The 24,076-nt window shown below is 33.7% G+C and overlaps 1 protein-coding gene across 3 annotated transcripts in view; it reads left to right on the plus strand.

The window, feature by feature from the left end:
* JAK2 (Janus kinase 2) overlaps positions 1 to 24,076 on the plus strand; it is a 140,172-nt gene that overhangs the window by 58,865 nt on the left and 57,231 nt on the right. For all 3 annotated transcript variants that reach the window (XM_046664544.1, XM_046664545.1, XM_046664547.1), the window contains 3 exons: positions 7,776 to 7,899; positions 16,478 to 16,595; positions 20,225 to 20,370. In XM_046664544.1, coding sequence (XP_046520500.1) covers positions 7,776 to 7,899; positions 16,478 to 16,595; positions 20,225 to 20,370 — 388 coding nt within the window. The remainder of the gene's footprint in view (positions 1 to 7,775; positions 7,900 to 16,477; positions 16,596 to 20,224; positions 20,371 to 24,076) is intronic.

The following is a 24,076-nucleotide window of genomic DNA, read 5'->3' on the forward strand; positions in this document are numbered from 1 at the left end:
TCTTTTTTATAATCCAGACTGATAGGGCATGTGTTTTAATTGGCTTGTTTACTGTTACATGTAATATAATTATTGACATATTTGTTTTTAAATCTATTATCTTGCTATTTGTTTTCTATTTATTTGTTTTCCTTCTTTCCTACCTTTTTTAAAGAGGATCAAGTATCTTTTATTTTTTGGCTTTATCTCTTCTATTAGATTTTTTGTTATAGTTTTTGTATCATTCTTTCAGTGGTTACCCTAGATATCACAATGTACGTTATAGTACATTACAGTCTCACACAAGTATGTTACGATTTTCTAAACAATTAAAAAACTTGACAACAGTTTAACTCCATTTAATTCTTTTCACTTTTGGTGCTATTGTTATATATTTTACTTCTGTGTATATCATAAACCACACAGGGCACTTATTGTTGCTTTAAGTAGTCGTTATTCTTTTTTATTTTCCCTTTCCCGTATTCTTCATTTTTTCCTGTAGTTCCATGCTTCTGTCATCATTTTCCTTCAGCCTGAAGAGCTCCTTTTAGTATTTTTTGTATTGCAGATCTGCTGGTGACAAATTCTGTCAGCTCTTGTCTGTTTGAAAATGTCTTTTCCTTTTTCCTTTTAGTTTGAAAAATATTGTCACAGGGTATAGAATTCCAGATTGGCTTCTCCTTCCCCCTCATCCCACTTTCAGTACTTTTAAGATGTTATTTCCTTCATTATCTTTTGGTTTCCATCGTTTTTGTTTGTTTTGTTTTTTTGGTGAAGAAGAGTGGCCCAGAGGTCATATCTGTTAGTAGTCTTCCTCTTTTTGCTTGAGGAAGATTGTCGCTGAGCTAACATCTGTGCCAGTGTTCCTCTATTTTGTATGTGGGATGCTGCCATAGCATGGCTTGATGAGCGGTGTGTAGGTCCACCCCTGGGATCTGAACCTGTGAACCCCATGCTGCTGAAGTGGAGCATGTAAACTTAACCACTATGCCACTGGGCTGGCCCTTAGCTTCCATGGTTTTTGTTGAAAAACTACCTACCAGTCTTTTAATTCCTTCTTTGAAGGTAATACATCTGTATTCTCTGGCTGCTTGTAAGATTTTTCTTTCTGTTGTTCATTTTCAAGCAGCTTGTGGTGTACCTATGTGTTATTTTCTTTGTCTTTATCTTGCTTGGGGCTTTCTGAACTTGTTGAATTTGTAGGTCAGTGTCTTTATTTAGCTTTGGAAAATTCTTGGCTATTATCTCTTCAATTATATATAAATTAGGTCGTTTTGACATGTCTCACATGCCTGTTATACTCTATTCAGTTTTTTCCATTCTGTTATTTTTTGTTCTTCAATTTTTTATTGACTTGTGTTCACTGATCCTACCTTCTGCAGTGTGTAGTGTGCTAAGTCCATCTATTGGTCCATTGATTAGCAGTGTCAGCATTACCAGGGAGCTTGTTAGAAATGCAGTATCTCAGGCCCCATCCCAGAATCAGTGAATAAGAACCTGTATTTTAACACAATCTCCAGGTTATTCTTATACACATTAAAGTTTGGAAAGTACTGGTCTAATACATTTAGTTAGGGGAAACAAAAATCTATTTATATAGCTTATAAAGCCCAGTTAGGCTATACCCCTGGGATGTTTACAATGGAACCTATGTTATGTGCCATATACTTTGCTAAGCATTTTATTCTTATCACATTTTATCCTTCTAACCATTCTATGAACTCAGTTTTCTTTTTATTCTATAGATGATGAAACATAGGTCTAGAGAGTCTAACTATCAGAAGTTTACCTAGCAAGTAAGTGGCTGAGCTTAGACTTAACCCATATCTGGCTCAAAGCTGAGGTGATACAGCTAGGTTACCACTGTTCAAACTGGGACATTTTTGAAATGAAAAGATACGCTGTTAAGAATTATGCTGTGACAGTAGGCATAAACCAAATCTGTTTTAGTCCAGCCAGGTTATATGTTCATTCTGTCTGTAACTATATTATATAGCACCTCTCTTTTCTGTGTAACTATTTTAGCTCTAGGAGTATTTGCAGCTGATCCTCCATGCCAGTGCACATTTTATATACTCTGCCTGCAATTACATAGAATAGCTAAATCCTCATGTGCTTTCATTACCTCTTTAGAAGCCTTCATTGAAATCTTTAGTCCACTTGACCCTCTTGATAAATTTCGTACTTCTAGTAAAGAAAACCAGAGCCAGACAGAAGTTAAGGTGATGAAAATGGATTTTGTTAAAAAAAAACACACACACACACAAAAAAACTATTGTAATAGGGGAAAATACTCCAGTGTAGAAAGGGGCTTAATTCTGAATACAATATGAACAAGTTGGGATTTATAGCCAAGGAGCAAGTTGGGTGGCACATTGGTGAATGGAATATTACTAAGAGGAGACATCAAGTCTGGGGGGATCCTGGCTGAACTAACCTAACAGGATTCTTGCTGAAGGGAGGCAAAGGGATCAGATTTCACCTGGGGATAGTAAGGATGAGGAGTTTGATCTGATATCAAAGGTGGGGAATTCTTCCTAAGTGGACTTAGCAGCGTTCTTGCTAAAACTGGATTCTACGAAAGGAAGTAGGATGAGCCATGTTGGGGAGAGGGTTCAGAGAAACCTGACTAAAATTTGGTCAAGCAATGAATCTTTGTCACTTCTCCTCTGTACTTCTGTGTTTTCTTGTGGTCTTTACTATCAGTGCACTTGCCCTCTTGAGTTATAATTCTCCAGTGACTTCTCTGTGTCATCTATGACACTGTGAGATCGTTAAAGTTAGGTGCTGTTTTTCATTTTTGTGTTTCCCATACCCATCTTGTGCTTATTATAAAATAGGAACTGTTAATATTAGTGGAATGATGACTATTCTTGCTCTAGAACAATATGGAATGAATCATAATTCTGGTAATGGCTTGGAAAAGAAACACATTAAAGTGATTTTAATAAATAAAAATAAAAAGAATTTGGGCTTGATGTATAAGGAAAGAGCGAGAATTAAAAATGACTTTGAGCTTTCTTTGAGGTCCTATCTTTTCAATATATTGTATACCTCAAATATAGTGTCACTGCTTTTTTCTTCCTTTCTAGGACAACCCAATTAACATGAATTACTAAAAAAAAATGAAATAACTACTAATACATAATTACCATTTTGGAATAAGATATCGATGTGACTAAACATGAATCTAAGAACTGTCTGTCGTTGTTTGTTTGCAGGGCTGACCTAACCATTTTTCTTTTGGTGTGTATTCCCTTTTTCTGACCCCTTTGTGCCAATTTATATGGACACGTTCATTTTCCTATTTTGATATCTATAATTAATGTATGGAGTCTTCCTTATGTTAGAGATAACTATTCATCATTTAAAAAAATCCTGATGATTCATCAGTATAAGTCACTTTTCCTGCTTTGTGTGATTATGTTGTTTTAAAATCATGACATTGTTTTGTTCTAAAAAATATCTCTATCATCATATGCTAAGAATAATGGTTCCATATACAATTTTATTTGCATGATTACATTTAAACTATATGCTAGGTTTTTGTTAAGGTTATCTTCCCAGGATTTTCTCTTTCCAAGGTAATCTTCTATCAGGTCATTTACGGTCCCTTTCTGGGTGGTTTCATCTCCCACTATGTCTCTTAAGTACTGAGAACACCAGCTATGTGAACTTTTTGTTGGTAAAGGAGAGGTAGTACTTCTAGATAAAAGAATTAGTATGTGCAAGGCACAGAGATATGGGATTATGATGCTATCTACTTGATTGATTAGATGATGTTTTTCAAATTTTCAAGTTTAAAATATTTTTAATGCAGAATTAACCTAGATCAAAATAATATTCAGATAAAATACCTATTTCTTAAATTATTTGATTGGCATTATTTCCTGTCATCTTATGATTATTTTAAAGTTTAGAGAATGACAAGCAATCATTCTCTGTAGTTTCAAAGTGATTTACATGGTGAACCCTTATCTTGGTATTGATTAGTATCTTTTTTATCTTTTTCTTTTCACTTTTCTTTCTTTTTGACATGAGGGCTTACTGTTTTTATTTAATGCATTTTTTTAAAAAAAAGTAGTGTCTTCTCCACTGTATTCTTACCTTCCTTTTTCCTTAGTCTCATCCTGGTAACTAGGGCAATAATCTCTTCCATAGTTTTCTTCATGATCATGTTATCTTATGTTAGTGCCATCAAGTGATTCTGACTCTTAGCAACCCTGTGTACAGCAGAGCAGAACCCTGCCAAGTCTTTTTGTGCCCTCCTCACGTCTTCTGGCACTGTATCAGACAATGCTCTGCTGCTGTTCTTAGGGTTTTCATGGCTGATTTTTTTGGGGAGTGGGTGGCCAGGTCCTTCTTCCTAACCTGTCTAGTCTGGCAGCTCCGCTGAAACCTGTCCACCATGGGTGACCCTGCTGGCGTTTGAAACACTGGTGGCATAGCTTTCAGCATCACAGCAACACGTAGCTGCCACAGTATAACAACTGACAGACTGGGTGGTGTGGTTCCCTGACTGGGAAATGAACCTGGTGAGAGTGTCAAATCTTAACCACTAGACCGCCAAGGCTGGCCTGTAATCATATATGGACAAATGATCCCTCTCCTTCTTTCCACACACACAGTGATTAGGATTTTGAGGTCATTGTTTTATAAAATGGAATCTTACTATATACTTTCATGTTCTTCTTGCTTTTCTCATGAAAACATATATTGTAAAAAATCTATTCAAGCAAACTACTTTTACCCTAACTCATTCTTTTTATTGAATTTCATAGTAGTACACAATATGGATTATACTACCATAATTTTTTCATATCTTCTGCTTTTGAATTTGCATTTTCTTTCTTTCTCTTTTCTTACTACTGTACTGCACTTTTAGGAGTACATAGGAGTGATTGCTGGATTGAAAGGTTGTTTTAGATTTTTCTTGACATTCGTTTCTCAAAATTATATAGATACTGCTTTCTCAGAAGCTGTACCAGTTTACATTTCTAGCAATTATGTAACATAGTACCCTTTTCACTACAATTCAATTAGCATCGGATGTTATTCCTCTTATTATTTTTAAGTGATAATCACATAAGTTTGATTTGCATTTTCTTCAATACTAGGTATTACTATTCTTTCACATGCTTATTAGTCATACTGATTTGCTCTACTGTGAATGACATTTTGCCATTTTTTATTTTGCTTTTTTAGTCCTGATTTTTTATTATAAAATATTTCATAGCCAGGCCTGATGGTCTACTGGTTAAAGTTCGGTGCTCTCACTGCTTTGGTGGCCTGGGTTCATTTCCTGGTTGCGGAACCATGTCACCTGTCTGTCAATTGCCATGCTGTGAGCTCATCGGCTCACATAGAAGAACTAGGATGACTTATAACTAGGATATACAACCATGTAGTAGGACTTGGGAGAAAAAAAATTATAGGGAATACTTCATATAGGAAAAATATAATGCATATCAATGTACTCATCACCCAACTTTTCAAAGTTATCCTATTGCCATTTTCAGATTTTTCTCTAATATGTTATTGTGATGGATTACATTAATAGATTTTTATAATTTAGCCATCTCTCTTAGGATAAGTGAACTTTGTCATAGTTCTTCTAAAAAGAAACATTGCTTGATTTGGTTTGCTAGTATTTAGTTTAGGATTTTTTCTATCTATTTTAATAAGTGAGAGTATCCTTTCGAGATGTCTTTGTCTGGTTTTGGTATCGTAGTCAAACTGAATTCACAAAATGTGTCAATTTCTCTGTCCTCTCTTTTTCTCTTCTGTAGTAGTATATTTAAGATTGGAGTTTTCTTCCATGTTTGATTGAACTCATAAATTTCATCTGGATCTGATGGTGGTTTTTCCTTTCTTCTTCTTCTTCTTCTTCTTTTTTGGTGAGGAAGATTGGTGCTGAGCTAACATCTGTTGCCAATCTTCCTCTTTTTTTTTTTCTCCCCAAAGCCCCAGCACATAGTTGTATATCCTAGTTTTAAGTCCTTCTAGTTCTTCTGTGTGGGATGCTGCCTCAGCATGGCTTGATGAGTGCTGTGTAGGTCCACACCCAGGATCTGAACCAGCGAACCCTGGGCCACTGAAGCCAGGCAAGCAAACCCAACCACTATGCCACCGCGAGCGTCGGCTTTTCCTTTCTTTCTCATTCTTCCTTTTTTCTCTTTCCTTCTTCCTCCTCTCTTCTCCATTTTTTTTTAAAGTGGATAGATTGTTTCTTTAATGGTTATAGTTCTTTTGAAGTTTTTTATTCTTGAATTGATTTTTAAAGTTACATAGTTGAAAAAATTTGTCTACATTTTTGTAATTTATTGGCATAATTTATTCTGGCACTGTCTTTTTGTCTTCATAACCTATACTATGCCTTAAAATAATACTAAAATACTATGCCTTAGTGTTTATCTCTGCCTTCTTTTTCTTTCTTGATCAGGCTTGACAAAGTCTTGTTTATTTTATTAGTCATTGCAAATAATCCGCTTTTATTTCATTGATTCCCTTTATTGAATCATTATTCCCTGTTAACTTCTACTTTATTATGTCCTCCTTACAACTGTCTTTGGGATTACTCTGTTGTTTTCTAATGTATTGTGTTAGATATCTTAGATCATTCTCTATTATTTTCTAATATAAGCAGATTAAAGCTAGTTTTCCCCTTGGGTATCACTTTAGTTATATTCCATAATTTTTAATATATGGTATTGATCATCATTCATTATAAATGCTTTTTTAATTTGTGTTATAATTTCTCCTATGATCTGTGAGATATTTAGAAGTATTTGTAAATATAGGAATGAATGAAAGGATACAGTTTAAAAGTTGTTACTGGATAATGTTTTAACATGCAACTTACTGAAATTATTACATATCTATGAGTAGATGGTTGTGTTAATAATTTAAATAAAAATTTTAAATCTTTGTTGTCAGTGTATCAAGTTGGTGTCATTTTGTCTACAGTGGAAAAGAATAAAAACATCCCTAGAATAAAAGTGGTTTTTATTGTGAGGCTTACGTTTTCAAATATGTAGGATTAAAACATTTTTTCTAAGTATTCATTTCTGATTCAATTGAAGTTTGGTTAGAGAACATGGTATGTATGGTTATTTTCTGGCATTTTTGGAGACTTGTTTTTAGTCTCCACGTGATTGATGTGTTTACGTGTGTGTGTATATATGTATGTGTGAATGTTCTATATCTGCTTGGAAATAATATGCATTATTTAATTATATGGCTTAGGTGTTCTGTATGCTTTTTAAAAAGTTTAGTGGCCTTCAGCCTTTTGTTAATGTACCTCCTAAAATATTTTTGAAAAAAATCACATCCTTGCATTGTAAGTTGACATTTAAAATTTTGCATTGTAAATTGAAATACTGCAGAGGATATAATTACTAGTGTATTGTGTAAACCTTGTCATTAAAAAATAAAACTGTTTCATTGTTCTCTTAAGAGAAGCCAATGATTTCTAAATGCTTTATTTGATACTGTCATTATCAATTAAAACCCGCACAAATTTGGATCAATCTTTCTGTAGAGAACAATTTAAGAAGCTAGATAAAATGTTTTCTAAAATCTGCTTGAGAGAGTTGTAGCAATCATATTTTAAAATATAGAGGAAAAAAGGTATTTAATTAAAAATTCAGTTGTAAATTGTATTGAACCAAAAGATTTCGACTGCTACTGCATTTTATGCTGATTTTAAGATTTGTTACTTCAGCCCCATTACAAATTATAGATGTTATGTAAATATACTTTTAACTGTAATCATTTCTTTTCTGCTTCTTTCCTAGGAATCACACCTGTGTATCACAGTATGTTCGCTTTAATGAGTGAAACAGAAAGAATCTGGTATCCCCCCAACCATGTCTTCCATATAGATGAATCAGCCAGGCACAGTGTACTCTACAGAATAAGGTACTTTCTCCAGTGAAGTGACTCAGTTAATAGTGAAAGGGCAAAGTGGGAGAAATTATCAAACATTTTTTTTTATTGCAGGGTACTTAATATCAGAGACTAGAACCAATTAGCATTAAACTTCTTAATTTAAGACTGTTTCTCCTCTAGAGGAAGTGTTCATACATGTTCTTTAACTAGAATGCTCTGAAAATAAAGCTGTTCTGGTGGGATGCTACTGTATCACTTGTGATTATAGTTAAATTTCAAAAAGGATGAGAATGGTTTTTACTAGCAAAATCGTAAATGTTTGGAATGTTGCTAGTTTCCCAGGAAATGTGATGTCTTGTGCAATAAAAATTAATCTTACATCTCTTCAATAACTTTTTTTTAAGTTGAAGGAAAAATAAGATTTTGCCAGTGTTTGTTTACAGCCTTAAATTATAAGTTAATTAATGGTAATATGTAATACCAATTTAGAGAAATCCAGAGGTACTTTTCTACTCAAAAGTATGACACAAATAAGTTTGATCTTACTTATGAAATAGATCCATTCCATACACAGAGTCAGTGTTGCATAGTAAAAAAGAACATGAAATCATTCATGACTTTAAAAAGAAGCCTTAATAAACTAAGACTCAAGAGAGATGTCATAACTAGTACACAAGGTATCTATGAAAAACATGTAGTAAATAATATTCTTACATGGTAAAATGTTAGAAACAATGTCTTTAAAATCAGGAACAAGATAGACAACAAAGATAGCTACAAACACTGCTTCTGTTTAGGATTTTAGTGGAGTTCCTAACCAGTATGGTAAGACAAAAATAAATAAAATGCCTAGTAATCAAGAACAAACAAGCAAAAAAAATCATTATTTGGAGATTATGTGATTGTTAACGTAGAAAATACGAACAAATCTGCAGGCATCAATAATAAGCATTCAACAGAGTGCCAGATCTATGTAATCAACATGTTAAAAAGTCAACTATTTCTATACACAACAAACAAATAGAAAAGAGGTCAAATAACAGCTAATAACAAAAAAAATAAGGTACCTAGGAGTAAATCTATCCAAAGTTATGTACGACTTTTATGCAGGTTTTAAGACTTTACAAAGGTGTATTGTTTGAAGAAGCATACTAACATGCTACATATGATTGACGAAGTATCAATATCTTAAGAATTTTTTTTATCACTTTTTGTAGTCAGTATACTTTATTCACTTAACAAGTGAATCTTTTTATTTTAAAATGTAGAGCAAGGATCTGCAGTCTTTTTATGTAAAAGGCTGGATAGTAAATATTTTAGGTTTTGCAGGTCATAGTGTCTCTCTTGTAATTATTCAGCTCTGTTATTACAGCATGAAAGCAGCTGCAGACAATAAGTAAATGAATGGCCATGACTGTATTCCTGTAAAATTTTATTTATAAAAACTGACCATGACCGAGTGGTTAAATTTGCGTGCTCCACTTCGGCGGCCTGGGGTTTCGCTGGTTTGGATCCTGGGCACGGACATGGCACCACTCCTCAGGCCACACTGAGGCAGCATCCCACATACCACGACCAGAAGGACCCACAACTAAAATATACAATTATGTACTAGGGGGATTTGGGGAGAAAAAGCAGAAAAAAAATAAAGAAGATTGGTAACAGTTGTTAGCTAAGGTGCCAATCTTTAAAAAGAAAAACCCCAAAATTGACAGTGGACCAGATTGGGCCTGTGGGTCATAGTTTGCTGACCTTACCTAAAGAATTAAAAATGGTTCTTCTATCAAATTCATGAATTCCTCTTATTGTTAAAGGGGCACATATCCATAGCTACCTATAGTCAGAATTTCCAAGGAAAATCTAACCAGAAACTGCCCAAAAGGAGATTTTATGTAATGTTTAAAAATCCTACCAGCCTATTGTTCATGGGCTAGTCTTCATTTCCTTTATTACAAATGTAGAACTTATGTCAAAAAAACATAAAAGAGCAATAATTATAAAACTGTGTTGAAGGACTTATGATGTAATTTGTATGACAATAATAGAACAAAAGGAATAGAACAAAGTTTTTGTATACTATTGAAATTAAGTTGATATTAATAAGGGCTAGGTTAAGTTAAAATGTTAATTGTAATTCCCTGGGAGACTTTTAAGAAAACAACTAAAAATATATAGTAAAAGAAACAACAAGAGACTTAATATAATACCCTAGAAAATACCTCAACACAAAAGAAAGGCGTAATGGAGGAACAGATGAACAAAAAGGCATAAGCCATATCGAAAACAAATAGCAAAATGACAGACATAAATAGTACCTTAACAGTGACTGCAATAAATGTAAATGTATTAAACACTCAAATCAAAAGGCAGAGATTGGAGGAATAGATTTACAAAACATAAACTACATGTTGTCTATAAGAGGCATACTTTACACGCAAAGACACAAGTAAATTGAAAGTAAAGGACTGAAAAAGAGGTACCAGGCATTCAGTAACCCAAAGAGAGCTGGAGCAGCTCTATTAATATCAGACAAAATTGACCTTAAGATATAATTGTTTCTTAGAGACAAAAAAGGGACACTTTATAGTGATAAAAGTGTCAGTCCATTAGGAAAACTTAATAACATTTGTTTATAATTGATATAAATTGGATCTAACTGCAGAGCTCCAAAATACATAAAGCAACAACTGACAGAATTGAAGGGGAAAATAGACAATTCAGCAATAATAGTTGGAGACTTTAGTACCTCACTTTCAGTAATGGAGAGGACAACTTGACAGAAGATCAGCAAGGAAATAGAAGACTTGAAAAACACTATAAACCAGCTAGATATAGAACACTCCACCCAACAGTAGCACAATCCACATTCCTCTCAGGTGCACGTGGAACATTCTCCAGAATAGAAATTCTGCATGTGTTAGTCCACAAAACAAGTCTCAATAAATTTAAAAAGATTGAAATCATGTAAAGTATGTTCTCTGACCACAGTGGAATTAAATTACAAATCATCAATAGAAAGAAAGCTGGAAAATTCACAAATGTGTGGTAGTTAACGACACACTTCTCAATAACCAGTGGATCAAAGAAGAAATCACAAGGGTAAATAGAAAATACTTTGATATGGCTGAAAATGAAAACACGACATATCAAAACTTACGCAGCTAAAACAATGCTTAGAGGGGAATTCATAGCTATAAACACCTATATTTAAAAAGAAACATTTTCAAATCAATAAGATTCCACCTTAAGAAAGTAGAAAAAAAAGAGTGAGTTAAACTCAAAGCAAGTTGGAGGAAGGAAATAGTAAAGATCAGAGTAGAAATAAATGGAATAGAAAAACAATAGAGAAAATCAAGAAACCAAAAGTTGGTTTTTTGAAAAGATCAAGTGTCAATAAACCTTCAGCTAGACTGACCAGGATAAAAAGAGAGAAGCCTAAATTATTAAAATCATGACTATAAGACAGAACATCACTGTGACCTTACAGGCATAAAGATGATGAGGAGCAGCTGTATGCTAACAGATTACATAACCAAGATGAAATGGACACATGGCTAGAAAGACACAAACTATAGGAACGTACAAAAGAAGAAATAGAATGTCTGAGTAGACCTATAGTGAATAAATAAACTGAATTAGTAATTTTAAAAAACTTCCCACAAAGAAAAGCCCAGGCCCAGATGGCTTCACCAGTGAATTTTGTCAAACATGTAAAGAAGAATAATACCAATTGTTCACAAAACGTGAAAAGGAGGGAACACTTCACCACTCATTCTATGAGTTCAGTATTACCCTGATATCAAATCCACACAAAGACATCCAGAAGAAAAAAAACTACAGAGCAATATCCCTTATGAATATAGGTGTAAAAATCTTCAACAAAATACTAGCAAACCAAATCCAGCAATATATAAAAAGGATTAAATACCTTGACCAGATGAGATTTATCCCAGGAAATGCAAGGTTGCTTTAACATCCTTAAATCAATCAATATAATGCACCATATTAGTAGAATAAAGAACCAAAACCATGTCATCATTTCAATAGATACAGAGGAAGCATTTGACAGAATCCAACACCCTATCGTGATAAAAATACTCAACATGGTAGGAATGGAAGGCTGCTTCCTCAGTCTGGTAAAGAACATCTATGAAAAACCCAAAGCTAGTATTATACTTGATGGTGAAATACTGAATGCTTTCTCCCAAAGGTCAGAAACAAGACAAAGATATCTGCTCTCACCACTTCTATATACCATAGATTCTAATCAGGGAAATTAGGCAAGAAAAGAAATAAAAGGCATCCATACTGGAAAAGAAGTAAAACTGTTCACAGATGATATGATCTTGTATATAAAAAATCCTAAGGAATTAATAAACTATTAGAACTAATAAATGAACTCAGCCTGGTTGTAGGATAGAAGATCAACATACCAAAATCATTTGTATTTCTATACACTAGCAAGAACCAATCCAAATGTGAAATTAAGAAAACAATTCCATTTCAGTAGCATAAAAAACAATACTTAGAAATAAACTTCACAAAAGAAGTAAACTTATACACTGAGATATAGAAAATGTCATTGAAAGAAGTTAGAGAAAGACCTAAATAAATGGAAAGACTCATGTTTATGGATGGAAAACTTAATATTCTTAAGATGGCAATGTTCCCAAAATTGATCTATATATTCAATGCAATTTCTACTAAAATCCTAGCTGTCTTTATTGCAGAAATTGGCAAGTTAATCATAAAATTTGTATATAAATCAAAAGGACTTGGAATAGCCTAAACAATCTTGAAAAAGAACAAAGTTGGACAATTCATACTTCCTAATTTCAGAACTTACTCTACAACTATAGTAATCAAGATACAAGGTATTGGCTTAAGGATAGACCTAGAGATTAATGGAATAGAATTGAAAGTCTAAAAATAATCCCTCATATTATGGTGATTGATTTTTTTTTTACTGAGGTCATAATAGTTTATAACATTGTGAAATTTCAGTTGTACATTATTATTTGTCTATCACCATATATATGTACCCCTTTACCCTTTATGCCCACCTCCTAACCCCCTTCCCCTCCAGTAAACACTAATCCATTCTCTTTGTCCATGTGTTTATTTATCTTCCACATATGAGTGAAATCATATGGTGTTTGTCTTTCTCTGTCTGGCTTATTTTGCTTAACATAATTCCCTCAGGGTCTGTCCATGTTGTTGCAAATGGGACAATTTTGTCTTTTTTATGGCTGAGTAGTACTCCATTGTGTGTGTGTATATATATACACACACCACATCTTTGTCCATTCATCAGTCAATGGGCATGTGGGTTGCTTCCACATCTTGGCTATTGTGAATAATGCTGCAGTGAACATAGGGGTGCTTGGTGATTGATTTTTGACAAGGGTGCCAAGATAATTCATGGAGAACGAATATACTTTTCAGGAGTTGGTGCTGGGACACCTGGATATTCACATGTAAAGCAATGAAGTTAGACCACTAACTCACGCTATATAAAGAAATGTAACTTAAAGTGGATCATAGACCTAAATCTAAAAGCTAAAACTATAGCACTCTTAGAAGAAAACATAGGAGTAAAGCTTCCATGTACTTAGATTTGGCAATGGTTTCTTCACTATGGCACCAAAAAGTCAAGCTACAAAAAAATAGATTAATTGGGATTTGTCAAAATATGTCTGTGCACCATATGATACTGTCACGAATGTGCAAAGACTACCCACAGAATTGAAGAAAATGTTTGTAAATCATATATTTGATAAAGGTTTTATATTCAGAATATGTAAAGAACACTTATAGCTCAACAATACAATGACAGATAACCCAATGAAAATATGAGCAAGGGATTTGAATAGACATTTCTCTAAATAAGACATACAAATGGCCAATAAACATGTGAAAAGATGCCTAACATAGTTATTCATTAGAGAAATGTAAATCAAAACCACAGTGGGATACCAGTTCACCTACTAGGATGGCAAAAGTAAAATAGATGGACAATAACAAGTTGTTATGAATTCGTCAAATTAATACTTATTAAGTGTAGCACAGGCTGCTGGGTGGTGAACTTCAGTTCAATAACAGACCACAAGAGGAACTGAAGTAGAGAAGTTTAGTCCTCACAGGTCCTGGAGGAAGTACCCAGCATACCTTGAGGGGCCACACGGGGAAGTCAAGACAGAGTGTAGATAGGACCTGGGGCACATGCCTTTATTAGCATCTGTGGGTAGAGTACTTTGGGGTTCCTCGGCAGAGGCCAGATTGGTCAATTCATACCAAAAGAGCTGGGTTTTGGTAAACCACTTGGGAATCTTATTGAAGGGGAGCATAAGAGTTAGGCACTGGGAGTCTGGGAAGATTGTTGATCACAAGGACTATTGGTGAAGTCATATCAGGAACTTATATTTGCTTGTGACTCTGCAGGCTGCTATCTCACGCGTGCTCTTGCATGAGAGGGCTAATTTCAATTTAAGGTCACTGCAGGCCTCCTGGCCAAACAAAATGGATGTCAAGGCAACAATACCATGGAGTGATTTAGCTAAACTCTCAACCTGTGTGTTAGCAAGGATGTGAACTACTGGGATGCTCATATGTTGCTGTTGTAATGTAAAACATAAAATAGTGCAACCACTTTGGAAAACAATTTGACTGTTCCTCAAAAAGATAAACAGAATTACCATATGATCCAGCAATTCCACCCCTAGGTATGTGGAAGAGAAATGAAAACATACGTCTACACACACAAAAACTTGTACATGACTATTCATAGCAGCATTTATTCACACTAGCCAAAAGATGGAAACAACCCAAATGTCCATCAAGTGATGAATGGATAAGCAAAAGGTAATGTACCCATACAATGGAGTATTAGGGGCAATTAAAAGGAACGAAGTATTGATAAATGCTATAATGTGGATGATCCTTGAAAACATTGCGCTAGGTGAAAAGAAGGTAGAAAAGGCCACATATTATATGATTCCATGTATATAAAATGTCCAGAACAGGCAAATTTATGGAGCTAGAAAGACTAGTGGTAACTTAGGACTGGGGAGTGGATAGGGGTCATTTGGCTAGGACTGCTGATGAGTATGGGGTTTCTTTTAGGAGACTTGAAAATGTTCTAAAATTAGGTTGTGATGATGTTTGTGCAATGCTATAAATATACTGAAAAACATTGAATTGTGCACTTTAAATGGATGAATTTTAAGGTATGTGAGATATCTCAATAAAGCTGTAAATAAAAAAGCAATATAGAATATTTTTTGTTTCTTTGAGACAAGTTTTTAACTTCCATTTCTTAAAAGAAGAAGCAATTATTTCTTTTCACACCAAATGAGCATTTCCAGATTCCTCTAAGGATAAAACTGGATTAACATTAAAAAAATTTTTATTCGTTTATTGCAGTAACATTGGATTTCAACATTAAATAGCTTTCTGATGTACATCATTATATATAGCGAATTCTGTGTAAATTACTTTGTGTGCATCACTCAAAAACTAATTATAGTCCATTGCCACACATGTGAGACTAATCATCCCTTTTGCCCTTCCTCCTTCCCCTATGGTAACCACCAGTCCAGTCTTTGTTGCTATGTGTTTGTCTGTCGTTTTTATCTTCTGCTTTTGAGTTAGATCATACGGTATTTGACTTTCTCCCTCTCACTTATTTCACTTATCATAATACCCTCAAAGTCCATCCATGTTGTCACAAATGGCCAGATTTCATCATTTCTTACGGCTGAGTAGTATTCCATTATGTATATATACCACATCTTCTTTATCCATTCGTCCCTTGATGGATACCTAGGTTGCTTCCAAGTCTTGGCTATTGTGAACAATGCTGCAGTGAACACAGAGGTGCATGTATCTTTATGCATTTGTGTTTTCAAGTTCTGTGGATAAATGCCTAACAGTGGGATAGCTGGATCATATGGTAGATGTATTCTTAATTTTCTGAGAATACTCCATACTACTTTCCATAGTGGCTGCACCGGTTTGCACTCCTACCAGCAGTGTACGAGGATTCCCTTCTCTCCACATCCTCTCCAACTCTTGTTGTTTCCTGCCTGGTTAGTTATAGCCATTCTGACCGGGGTGAGATGATATCTCATTGCAGTTTTGATTTGCGTTTTCCTGATAGTTAATGATGTTGAACATTTTTTCAAGTACCTGTTGGCCATCTGTATGTCTTCTTTGGAGAAATCTCTGTTCAGATCTTTTGCCCATTTTTTAATTGGGTTGTTGGTTTTTTGTTGTTGAGATGTATGAGTTCTTTGTATATTTTGGATATTAACCCCTGTTTATGTTTTATTTTTACATTTCTCTATTTCCTGTTATTGCTTCTACATTCTGTACGTGGCAGAAGGCAGTATATTGATTTTACATTTATATTTCTTGTATTTTCTGTGTATCTTATTGTAATAGTCTTATCCATATTTCCTTTTGTCCTAAGCTTGTATTTAAACACTGTTATCTTTGTTTTCTGATAATGGGATAACACTTTTCAGTATGATGGAAGTGGATATATATACACACTGTGTTTATATTTGATCTTTTTGGAGGCTGACTGAATGTTTTAATTGTCTTGTAGATTTTACTTTCCTTACTGGTATTGTAATGGCAGCAACAGAACCTATCGGCATGGAATATCTCGAGGTGCTGAAGCTCCTCTTCTTGATGACTTTGTCATGTCTTACCTTTTTGCTCAGGTATGATTATTATCTTACTTGTACATGTGTTAAATGATACTTGTACATGTGTTAAATGATAAATATCTTGCTGTGTAATGTATCTCTTAATGAGAAAAATCTTCATATATGGGAAAATTGATGTTCTGTCTTGCATAACAGTTGCAGAGAGGTAACAAAATTGTCTTTTTATCACTATTTTTTAATCCCAAAGTTTATGGAGAATAGAATCTATTTTATGAAGATTCCTTGAATTGGCCCTTTTGAATTTTCTTTTTTTTTATCTTAGTCCTTTAGATCATTTTAAGGATTTCACAAAGTTTGGACTGAGTTTTACAGCATGGTTCATGTAGACATAAGTGGCTGGAATATAAGACAGTAAAATTTCTTTAGAGAGGCTGTTTTAATTCTTGAAAAATTTTAGACTTAAATATTGGGTAGTGAAATGTAAAAGAAGTAGGTAACTGCATAAAAATTAAGCTACAATAGTTTGTGTAGCTCCTCCTAGGAGGGTGGCTAGATTTGATACTTAGTCTGAGAGCTGTGTTCCAGTTATTTGTTTATTAATACTGTTATGTTAAATTTTTGTGGTGTACTTGAACATTTTGTAGTGCTTTCTTATCTGTTACCTTGATTTAAACTGTGATTGAAATGTTTTGTTCTTAGACTGAGGAGTAGAAACTAAAGAAAGAAAAGAAAAGATGTTAGTGCTTTTGGATAAAGATATTCTCTTGGTATCCCTAAAGTGTCAGATTAAGGAGTTCTAAATCAGATTTGCTGATATCAGAGAAAATAACCCCACAGATCCTCGTGGTTCACATTTCTAAGATTTCTATTAGGGTTAGTTAAGTTTGTGAGCAACAAATTAAAAAATATTTCTTTTGCGGTATGAGAGCAGCCAACTTATTTTTTTAGTTGTGGTAAAATATACTTAATAAAATTTACCATTTTAACCATTTTTAAGTGGACAGATCAGTGGCATTAATTAAGTACATTCCCATTGTTGTGCAACCGTCACCACCTTCTATCTCCAGAACATTTTTCATCTTCCTAAGCTGAAACTTCATACCTGTTAAACAATAATTCCCCATTTCTGCCTCCTCCTGGCCCCTGGCAGTTACCTTTCTACTGTCTGTCTCTATGAATATGCCTATTCCAGGTACCTCATATAAGTGGAATTATACAGTATTTTCTTTTTGTGGCTGGCTTATTTGTCTTAGCATAACGTCTTTAAAGTTCAGCCATGTTGTAGTATGTGTCAGAATTTCCTTCATTTTTAAGGCTGAATAATGTTCCATTGTACATACCACATTTTGTTGATCCTTTCATCTGTTGATAGATACTTGAGTTGTTTCCACTTTTTCACTCTTGTGAATAATACTGCAATGAACCTGGGTGTACAAATATCTCTTAGAGACCCTGCTTTTATTTCTTTTGGATGTATATCCAGAAGGGGAATTATTGGATCATATGGTAATTCTATTTTTAATTTTTTTGAGGAACTGCCATACTGTTTTCCCTAGAGGGTGCACTGTTTTACATTCCTACCAGCAGTACACAAACATTCCAGTTTCTCCACCTTGTCACCACACCTTACTTTCTGGTTTTATTGATAATAGCTATTCTGATAGGTGTGAAGTGGTATCTCATTGTGGTTTTGATTTGCATTTCCCTAATAATTAGTGAAGTCGAGCATTTTTCATAAGCTTGTTGGTCATTTATATATCTTCTTTGGAGAACTGTCTATTCAAGTGCTTTGCCTATTTTTTAATCAGGTTGTTTTTTTATTGTTGAGATGTAAGTGTTCTTTATGAATTCTGGATATTAACTCCTTACCAGATATACGATTTGACAATATTTTCTCCCATTCCATAGGTTGTCTTTTCACTCTGTTGATTGTGGCCTGTGATGCACAAAAGTTTTTAATTTTGATGTAATTCAGTTTATCTGTTTTTTTCTTTTGTTACTTGCTTTTGGTGTCATATCCAAGAAATTACCACCCCCAGTATCATGAATCCTTCCCCCTATTTTCTTATAAGTGTTATCTTGTTGAAGCCCTTACATATAGGCCTTTGATCCACTTTGAGTTAATTCTGATATTTGGTATAAAGTAAGGGTCTAACTTCATTCTTTTGCACGTGGGTATCCAATTTTTCCAGCATCATTTGTTGAAGACTGTCTTTTCTCTGTTGAATTGTCTTGACACGCTTGTCAAAAATCATTTGACAACCAACCAACATTTATACAACTTCCTTTGTTTCAGTAGACATTAAGAAAAGAAAGAGACAGGGGCAGCCCCATGGCCTGGTGGTTGAATTTGGCATGCTCCATTTTGGTGGCCCCGGGTTTAGATCCCTGGCGCAGACCTACACCACTCATTGGCCATGCTGTGGCAGCATCCCACATACAAAGTAGGGGAAGATTGGCACAGATGTCAGCTCAGGGGGAATCTTCCTCACCAAAAAAAAGAAAAGAAAAGAAAAGAAAGAGACAAGCTTCTGAGAATAGCATACTATGAGTTTATGGCTTTCTGTTGCTTCTATGATTATATTATTTCATCTGTGCTGCAAAGCTGGGGTTTTTTGGTGTCATGCTAGTTAAGTCCCATTAATAAGGCAAATTCTCCTATTCTTTCAATTACTTTACCCTAATATTAATACTGTTATAGCTCATATTTCTGATCTAGAAAAATTCTGGGTGATTTCCAATTTTGTCTTCCTAGGGAGCATTTCTTATCTAGGATGGCAAAATAACTTCATGGTGGAATCCTAAATTGTGTCTAGACAGTAACACGTGAAATTTTCTATTTTTAATGCTTCTGCTTCTCTAAATCTGTGCCCAGAAAATAAATAAGGTAGTAATGAACTTATTCTCAGATTGTATTGTTACCAAATTAGACTATATGCATATTGTAGACTGAATAAAGCAAATTTGACCAGTGACATCACCAGAGTGTAAGAATATGTTGACATTTTTAAATAACTACAAAAATAGTTCAGCCACTAAACTATCTTTAAAGGATGTAAGACAGTACTGTAGAAAGATAGATTTGGAAAAGTTAAGCAAATAAAAGCCAAAAGTGAGATTTCCCTTCTAAATTCATTTTCTTCTGAAGATTGTCTTTATGTCATCAAATATGGCTACTCAGCTGCCATGTGAACAATCTTTAATTAATTCATATATATTCAGGAAAAAAAGTTATGTTCTTTCTTTGGTTCATTTCTTATTTTGTGACTGTAACTATTTTCTTATTTTTCTGGCTGAATGCAGATGAAATTTCTTGGTTCAAATGTTGTCAGCTACCCAGATGAAAAACTACTTTTCTTACAGTTTTAATTAAATGAAATTTTAATTGTTACATACTGTGATGTTTACGGAAAGCTAGTTTAAAATAATATGCTTTGGCGTTTGGGACTCTATTTCACTTTTGTACCTTTAATGGGTATTTGGTTGATTATGTTCTTAGCACTGCTCTCACTGATTTTTTGTATATTTCTTGTCTTTTGGGCATGAGTTCCACAGAATATCCTCATGAACAGAATATATCTGTATATGTTCTGGAAATTAGGTTATGGATTAAAATACGGTAGTAGATTAAAATGTGATGTGAGACTTATGAGATATTTCCTTCTAAATTTTTTTTCCTTTAGTGGCGGCATGACTTTTTGCATGGATGGGTAAAAGTACCTGTGACTCATGAAACACAGGAAGAATGTCTTGGGATGGCAGTGTTAGATATGATGAGAATAGCCAAAGAAAAGGATCAAACCCCACTGACCATCTATAGCTCTATCAGGTAATTTCTTTATGCAGATCCATATACATAAATGTGAACAGTTGGAGTTTTTATATAATTTATTTGTATTTTCTGTATTCGCCCATACATTTTTATTTTATAATAATTAAAAGTAAATTGGGTAACTTTTCTTCCTTGTGTATAACACATATTTTGTGGGATAAATTAGTTTTTTTCTTCCAATTTTATTGAGATATAATTGACATAAACACTGTATAAGTTTAAGGAATACAGCATAATCATGTGACTTACATGTATTCTAAAATGATTGCCACAGTAAATTTAGTTAACATCTATCATATAGATACCAAAAAAAGAGAAAGGAAAAAAAATATTTTTCCCTTGTGATGAGAACTCTTAGGAGCTACTCCCTTATTTATCATACAACAGTGTTAACTTATAGTTATCATATTGTACCTACATCCCAAGTACTTATTTATCTTATAACTAAAAGAAATTATTGAGAGAGTTGGAGTACTACAGAAAATATCATAGATGTTCAATACTTATTTGTTATTTGATTCATTTATTCTGAAAAGGCTAGGTAAGTCAAAGTAATGAACACCTAGAAGCATAATTTCTGATAGATTTTCAAATTGTATAAATAATTCTGAATCACTATTTATCAAATAGTGGTCCTTATTTTATTTCAGTTAGTATCACCTGAGGTGCCTGTTAAAATTGAAGATTCTTGGACCCTAACCCAAGAATGTGGATCCAATAAATCTGAGGTGAAGCCCAGAAATATGAATTTTTGCAAGTGCTCCAGGAGACTTTTTTTTATTTTACCTTTGATAAGGTATAATTGACATATAAAATTGTAAGCTATTTAAAGTGTATATCATGTTGATTTGCTATATGTATACATTGTGAAAGGATTGCCTTATCTAGTTTATTAATGCACCTAGCACCTCGCATATATATGTGTTTTTTTTTTTTTTTTTGGTGAGAACATTTAAGTGCTGTTCTCTTAGCAAATTTCAATTATACAATACAGTGTTATCAATTATAGTCACCACATTTAACATTAGATCCTCAGACCTTCTTCATCTTATAATTGATCCAACATGTCTTATACAGGTGATCCATACTCCACATTCTTCAAATTCTTCTTCTGCACCTTGAATTTTGATAATCATGCCTAGTAGCGGTTTTTGAAACACTACTTCTATAGCCCAGCTTTAATGATTATAAAGCTTCTACTGTTTTTAAAAGTCTATATGACTATTATGAGAATGCTTTGAATCTTTTTTTCTTTGAAGACTAAATATGTGTTTTACATGTAACATTTGAGATTGAAAATTTGAGGATGTCATGAATCCGGTCAAAACTCTCTTTCTTCCTTGAAATCCTTCTCTCAATAACTGGCTTCAGTCACTCCTGTTTTGTATGTAACAGTATGTATGTATGTAGTCATTGTCACATAACAGTCAAAACAGTTACATACCCAATTTGCAGTGTATCAGTTTCTGTGTTTCTCTCTTTGGTTTTAAGTATTCTTGTTTTGTTTTCAGATGTCTCTTAGGCCTTAACCTAAGGGTGTAGGCCATGGGGTATGCTCACTGAGGAATCGAGAAGATTCCAAAGTCCAAAGGAAAAACAAAACATTTTTTTTTTTTCCCCTCTAAGGCCTTGATCTTTATTAAAATGCAGACAGAATGGATAAAGAAGATTGGGAGGGGGTATGCATGTGTGTGTGTGTGTGTGTGTTTGTGTAATGGAATATTACTCAGCTTTCAAAAAGAATGAAATCTTGCCATTTGCAACAACATGCATGGACCTAGAGGGGATTGGGCTAAGTGAAATAAGTCAGGTAGAGAAAGAAAAATACCATATGATTTTGCTTATATGTGGAATCTGGAAAACAAAACAAATGAGCAAATAAAACAAAAACAGACTCATAGATACAGAGAATGAACTAGTGGTCACCAGGGAGGGAATGGGTGAAATAGGATAAGGGGATCATGAAGAAAAACTTCCAGTTATAAAAATAAATAAGTCACAGGAATGTCATGTACAGTGTAGAGTATATTCAATGATATTGTAATAACGTTGCATGGTGACAGATGGTAATTAGACTTAGCTTGATGATCATTTTGTAATGTATAAAATTATCAAATCACTATATTGTAAACCTGAAAGTAATATAATATTGTATATCAATTATACTTCAATAAAAAATAAAATAAAATAAATGCAGACAGGCACCCTTTAGGATATTAACTCGGCCATTCATTCTTTTGTTCATTCATTCATTCAACAGCTATTTATTGAATACCTGCTATGTATGAGACCATAGTAGAACAGATTCAGGGGAGGAGTATCTTAGATATTGTTAATAGAAATTAAAGGAATTGAAGAGAACACAGGTGAAGAACAGAGAAGCTTTGAGCCACTGAAGGTGAATTTTAAAAAAATGAAGCCATCTCTAGGCTTATGCTATGGTGAAACACTTCTGCTTTGGAGACCATGATATTGTCCAAAGTCTTAGCACAATCTTTCTGTGTATGTTATGTTTCCTTTGAGGTCAGGAATCATGCCATCTGTTTATTCTTCTTCCTACATTATTAGTCTAGTGTCCTAAACCCAGTGAATGTTGAGCAGTTGTATTTCTCTGATTCTCTTAACCAGGATATAAATGTATCTGCAAAATTCTGTATCATTGTTTTCCTTTATTTTACTTTTAAAATTGTATAGATTTTAAACGTTAATTATAAGACTCCATGATATTTTAAAATAGCTTTATTGAGATAAATTTCACCCATTTAAAGTGTATAATTCAGTATTTTTTGAGTTCTTCACATATTCTGGATACAAATCCCCAGATACAAATTATATATACATGATTTGAAAATATTTTTCCCATTCTATAGATTGTTTTTTCACTTTCTTAAAAGTATCATTTGCAGCATGAGTTTAAATTTCGCAGTCTAATTTAATTTTTCTTTTGTCTCTTGTACCATGATATTTTAATATTAGATAAATAACTTATCCTTGTTCTGAAGCAAAACATGCCTGCCTTGCTTGCCTTCTTAATATAATTGAACTCACTGATTTTTTTGAATTCTTATTTAATGCTTATTTCTGAGAAATAATCAAGGAACTCTACTCAGTGTTTAAATATTCAGGATTGACAGGAGAACAGATGAATGGTTAGTTCTTGGCAGAATGAATAAACTGCCTGTTCCTGGAAATATCCAGTAGGGTATGAATCTTTGATTAGTATAACTAAATACATATTCTTTCCCAGACTTAAAAAAAATATATGTAGGGTGCATGTCTGTGCCTCTGTATTAGGTGTGTCTATGTCTGTGAGCCCATGCTTTTATGTGCATATGCACCTGTGTATATGTGTTTGTGCATTTCTTTGTGTATGTTTATGTATTAGATACTTATTCCTTTGTATGCTAATTCCTAATTAAACATTCTGACTTAGGTGTTGGATTACAGAAAATGAAGGAAACAAATAAGATTTTTCCATTTTCATTCTTCATCTGCTCTTGAAAATCCTCAATTTGCTAAAGGGTGGGAAGAAGAGAACTGGAGAATGGAAAGAGTTTAAAGGAGACTGCGGAGTTTCAAACACTAGGCCAGAGCCAAGGCCACTTACATAGCAACTGAACTACATACCTCCTATCACTAGACCTTTCTAAACAACTGTACCCATACTAAGTTTCCAGTAGCCTACTCCAATTGTAATGATAAA

The sequence above is a fragment of the Equus quagga genome, chromosome 6 (assembly GCF_021613505.1).
Source record: "Equus quagga isolate Etosha38 chromosome 6, UCLA_HA_Equagga_1.0, whole genome shotgun sequence".
NCBI lineage: Eukaryota > Metazoa > Chordata > Mammalia > Perissodactyla > Equidae > Equus > Equus quagga.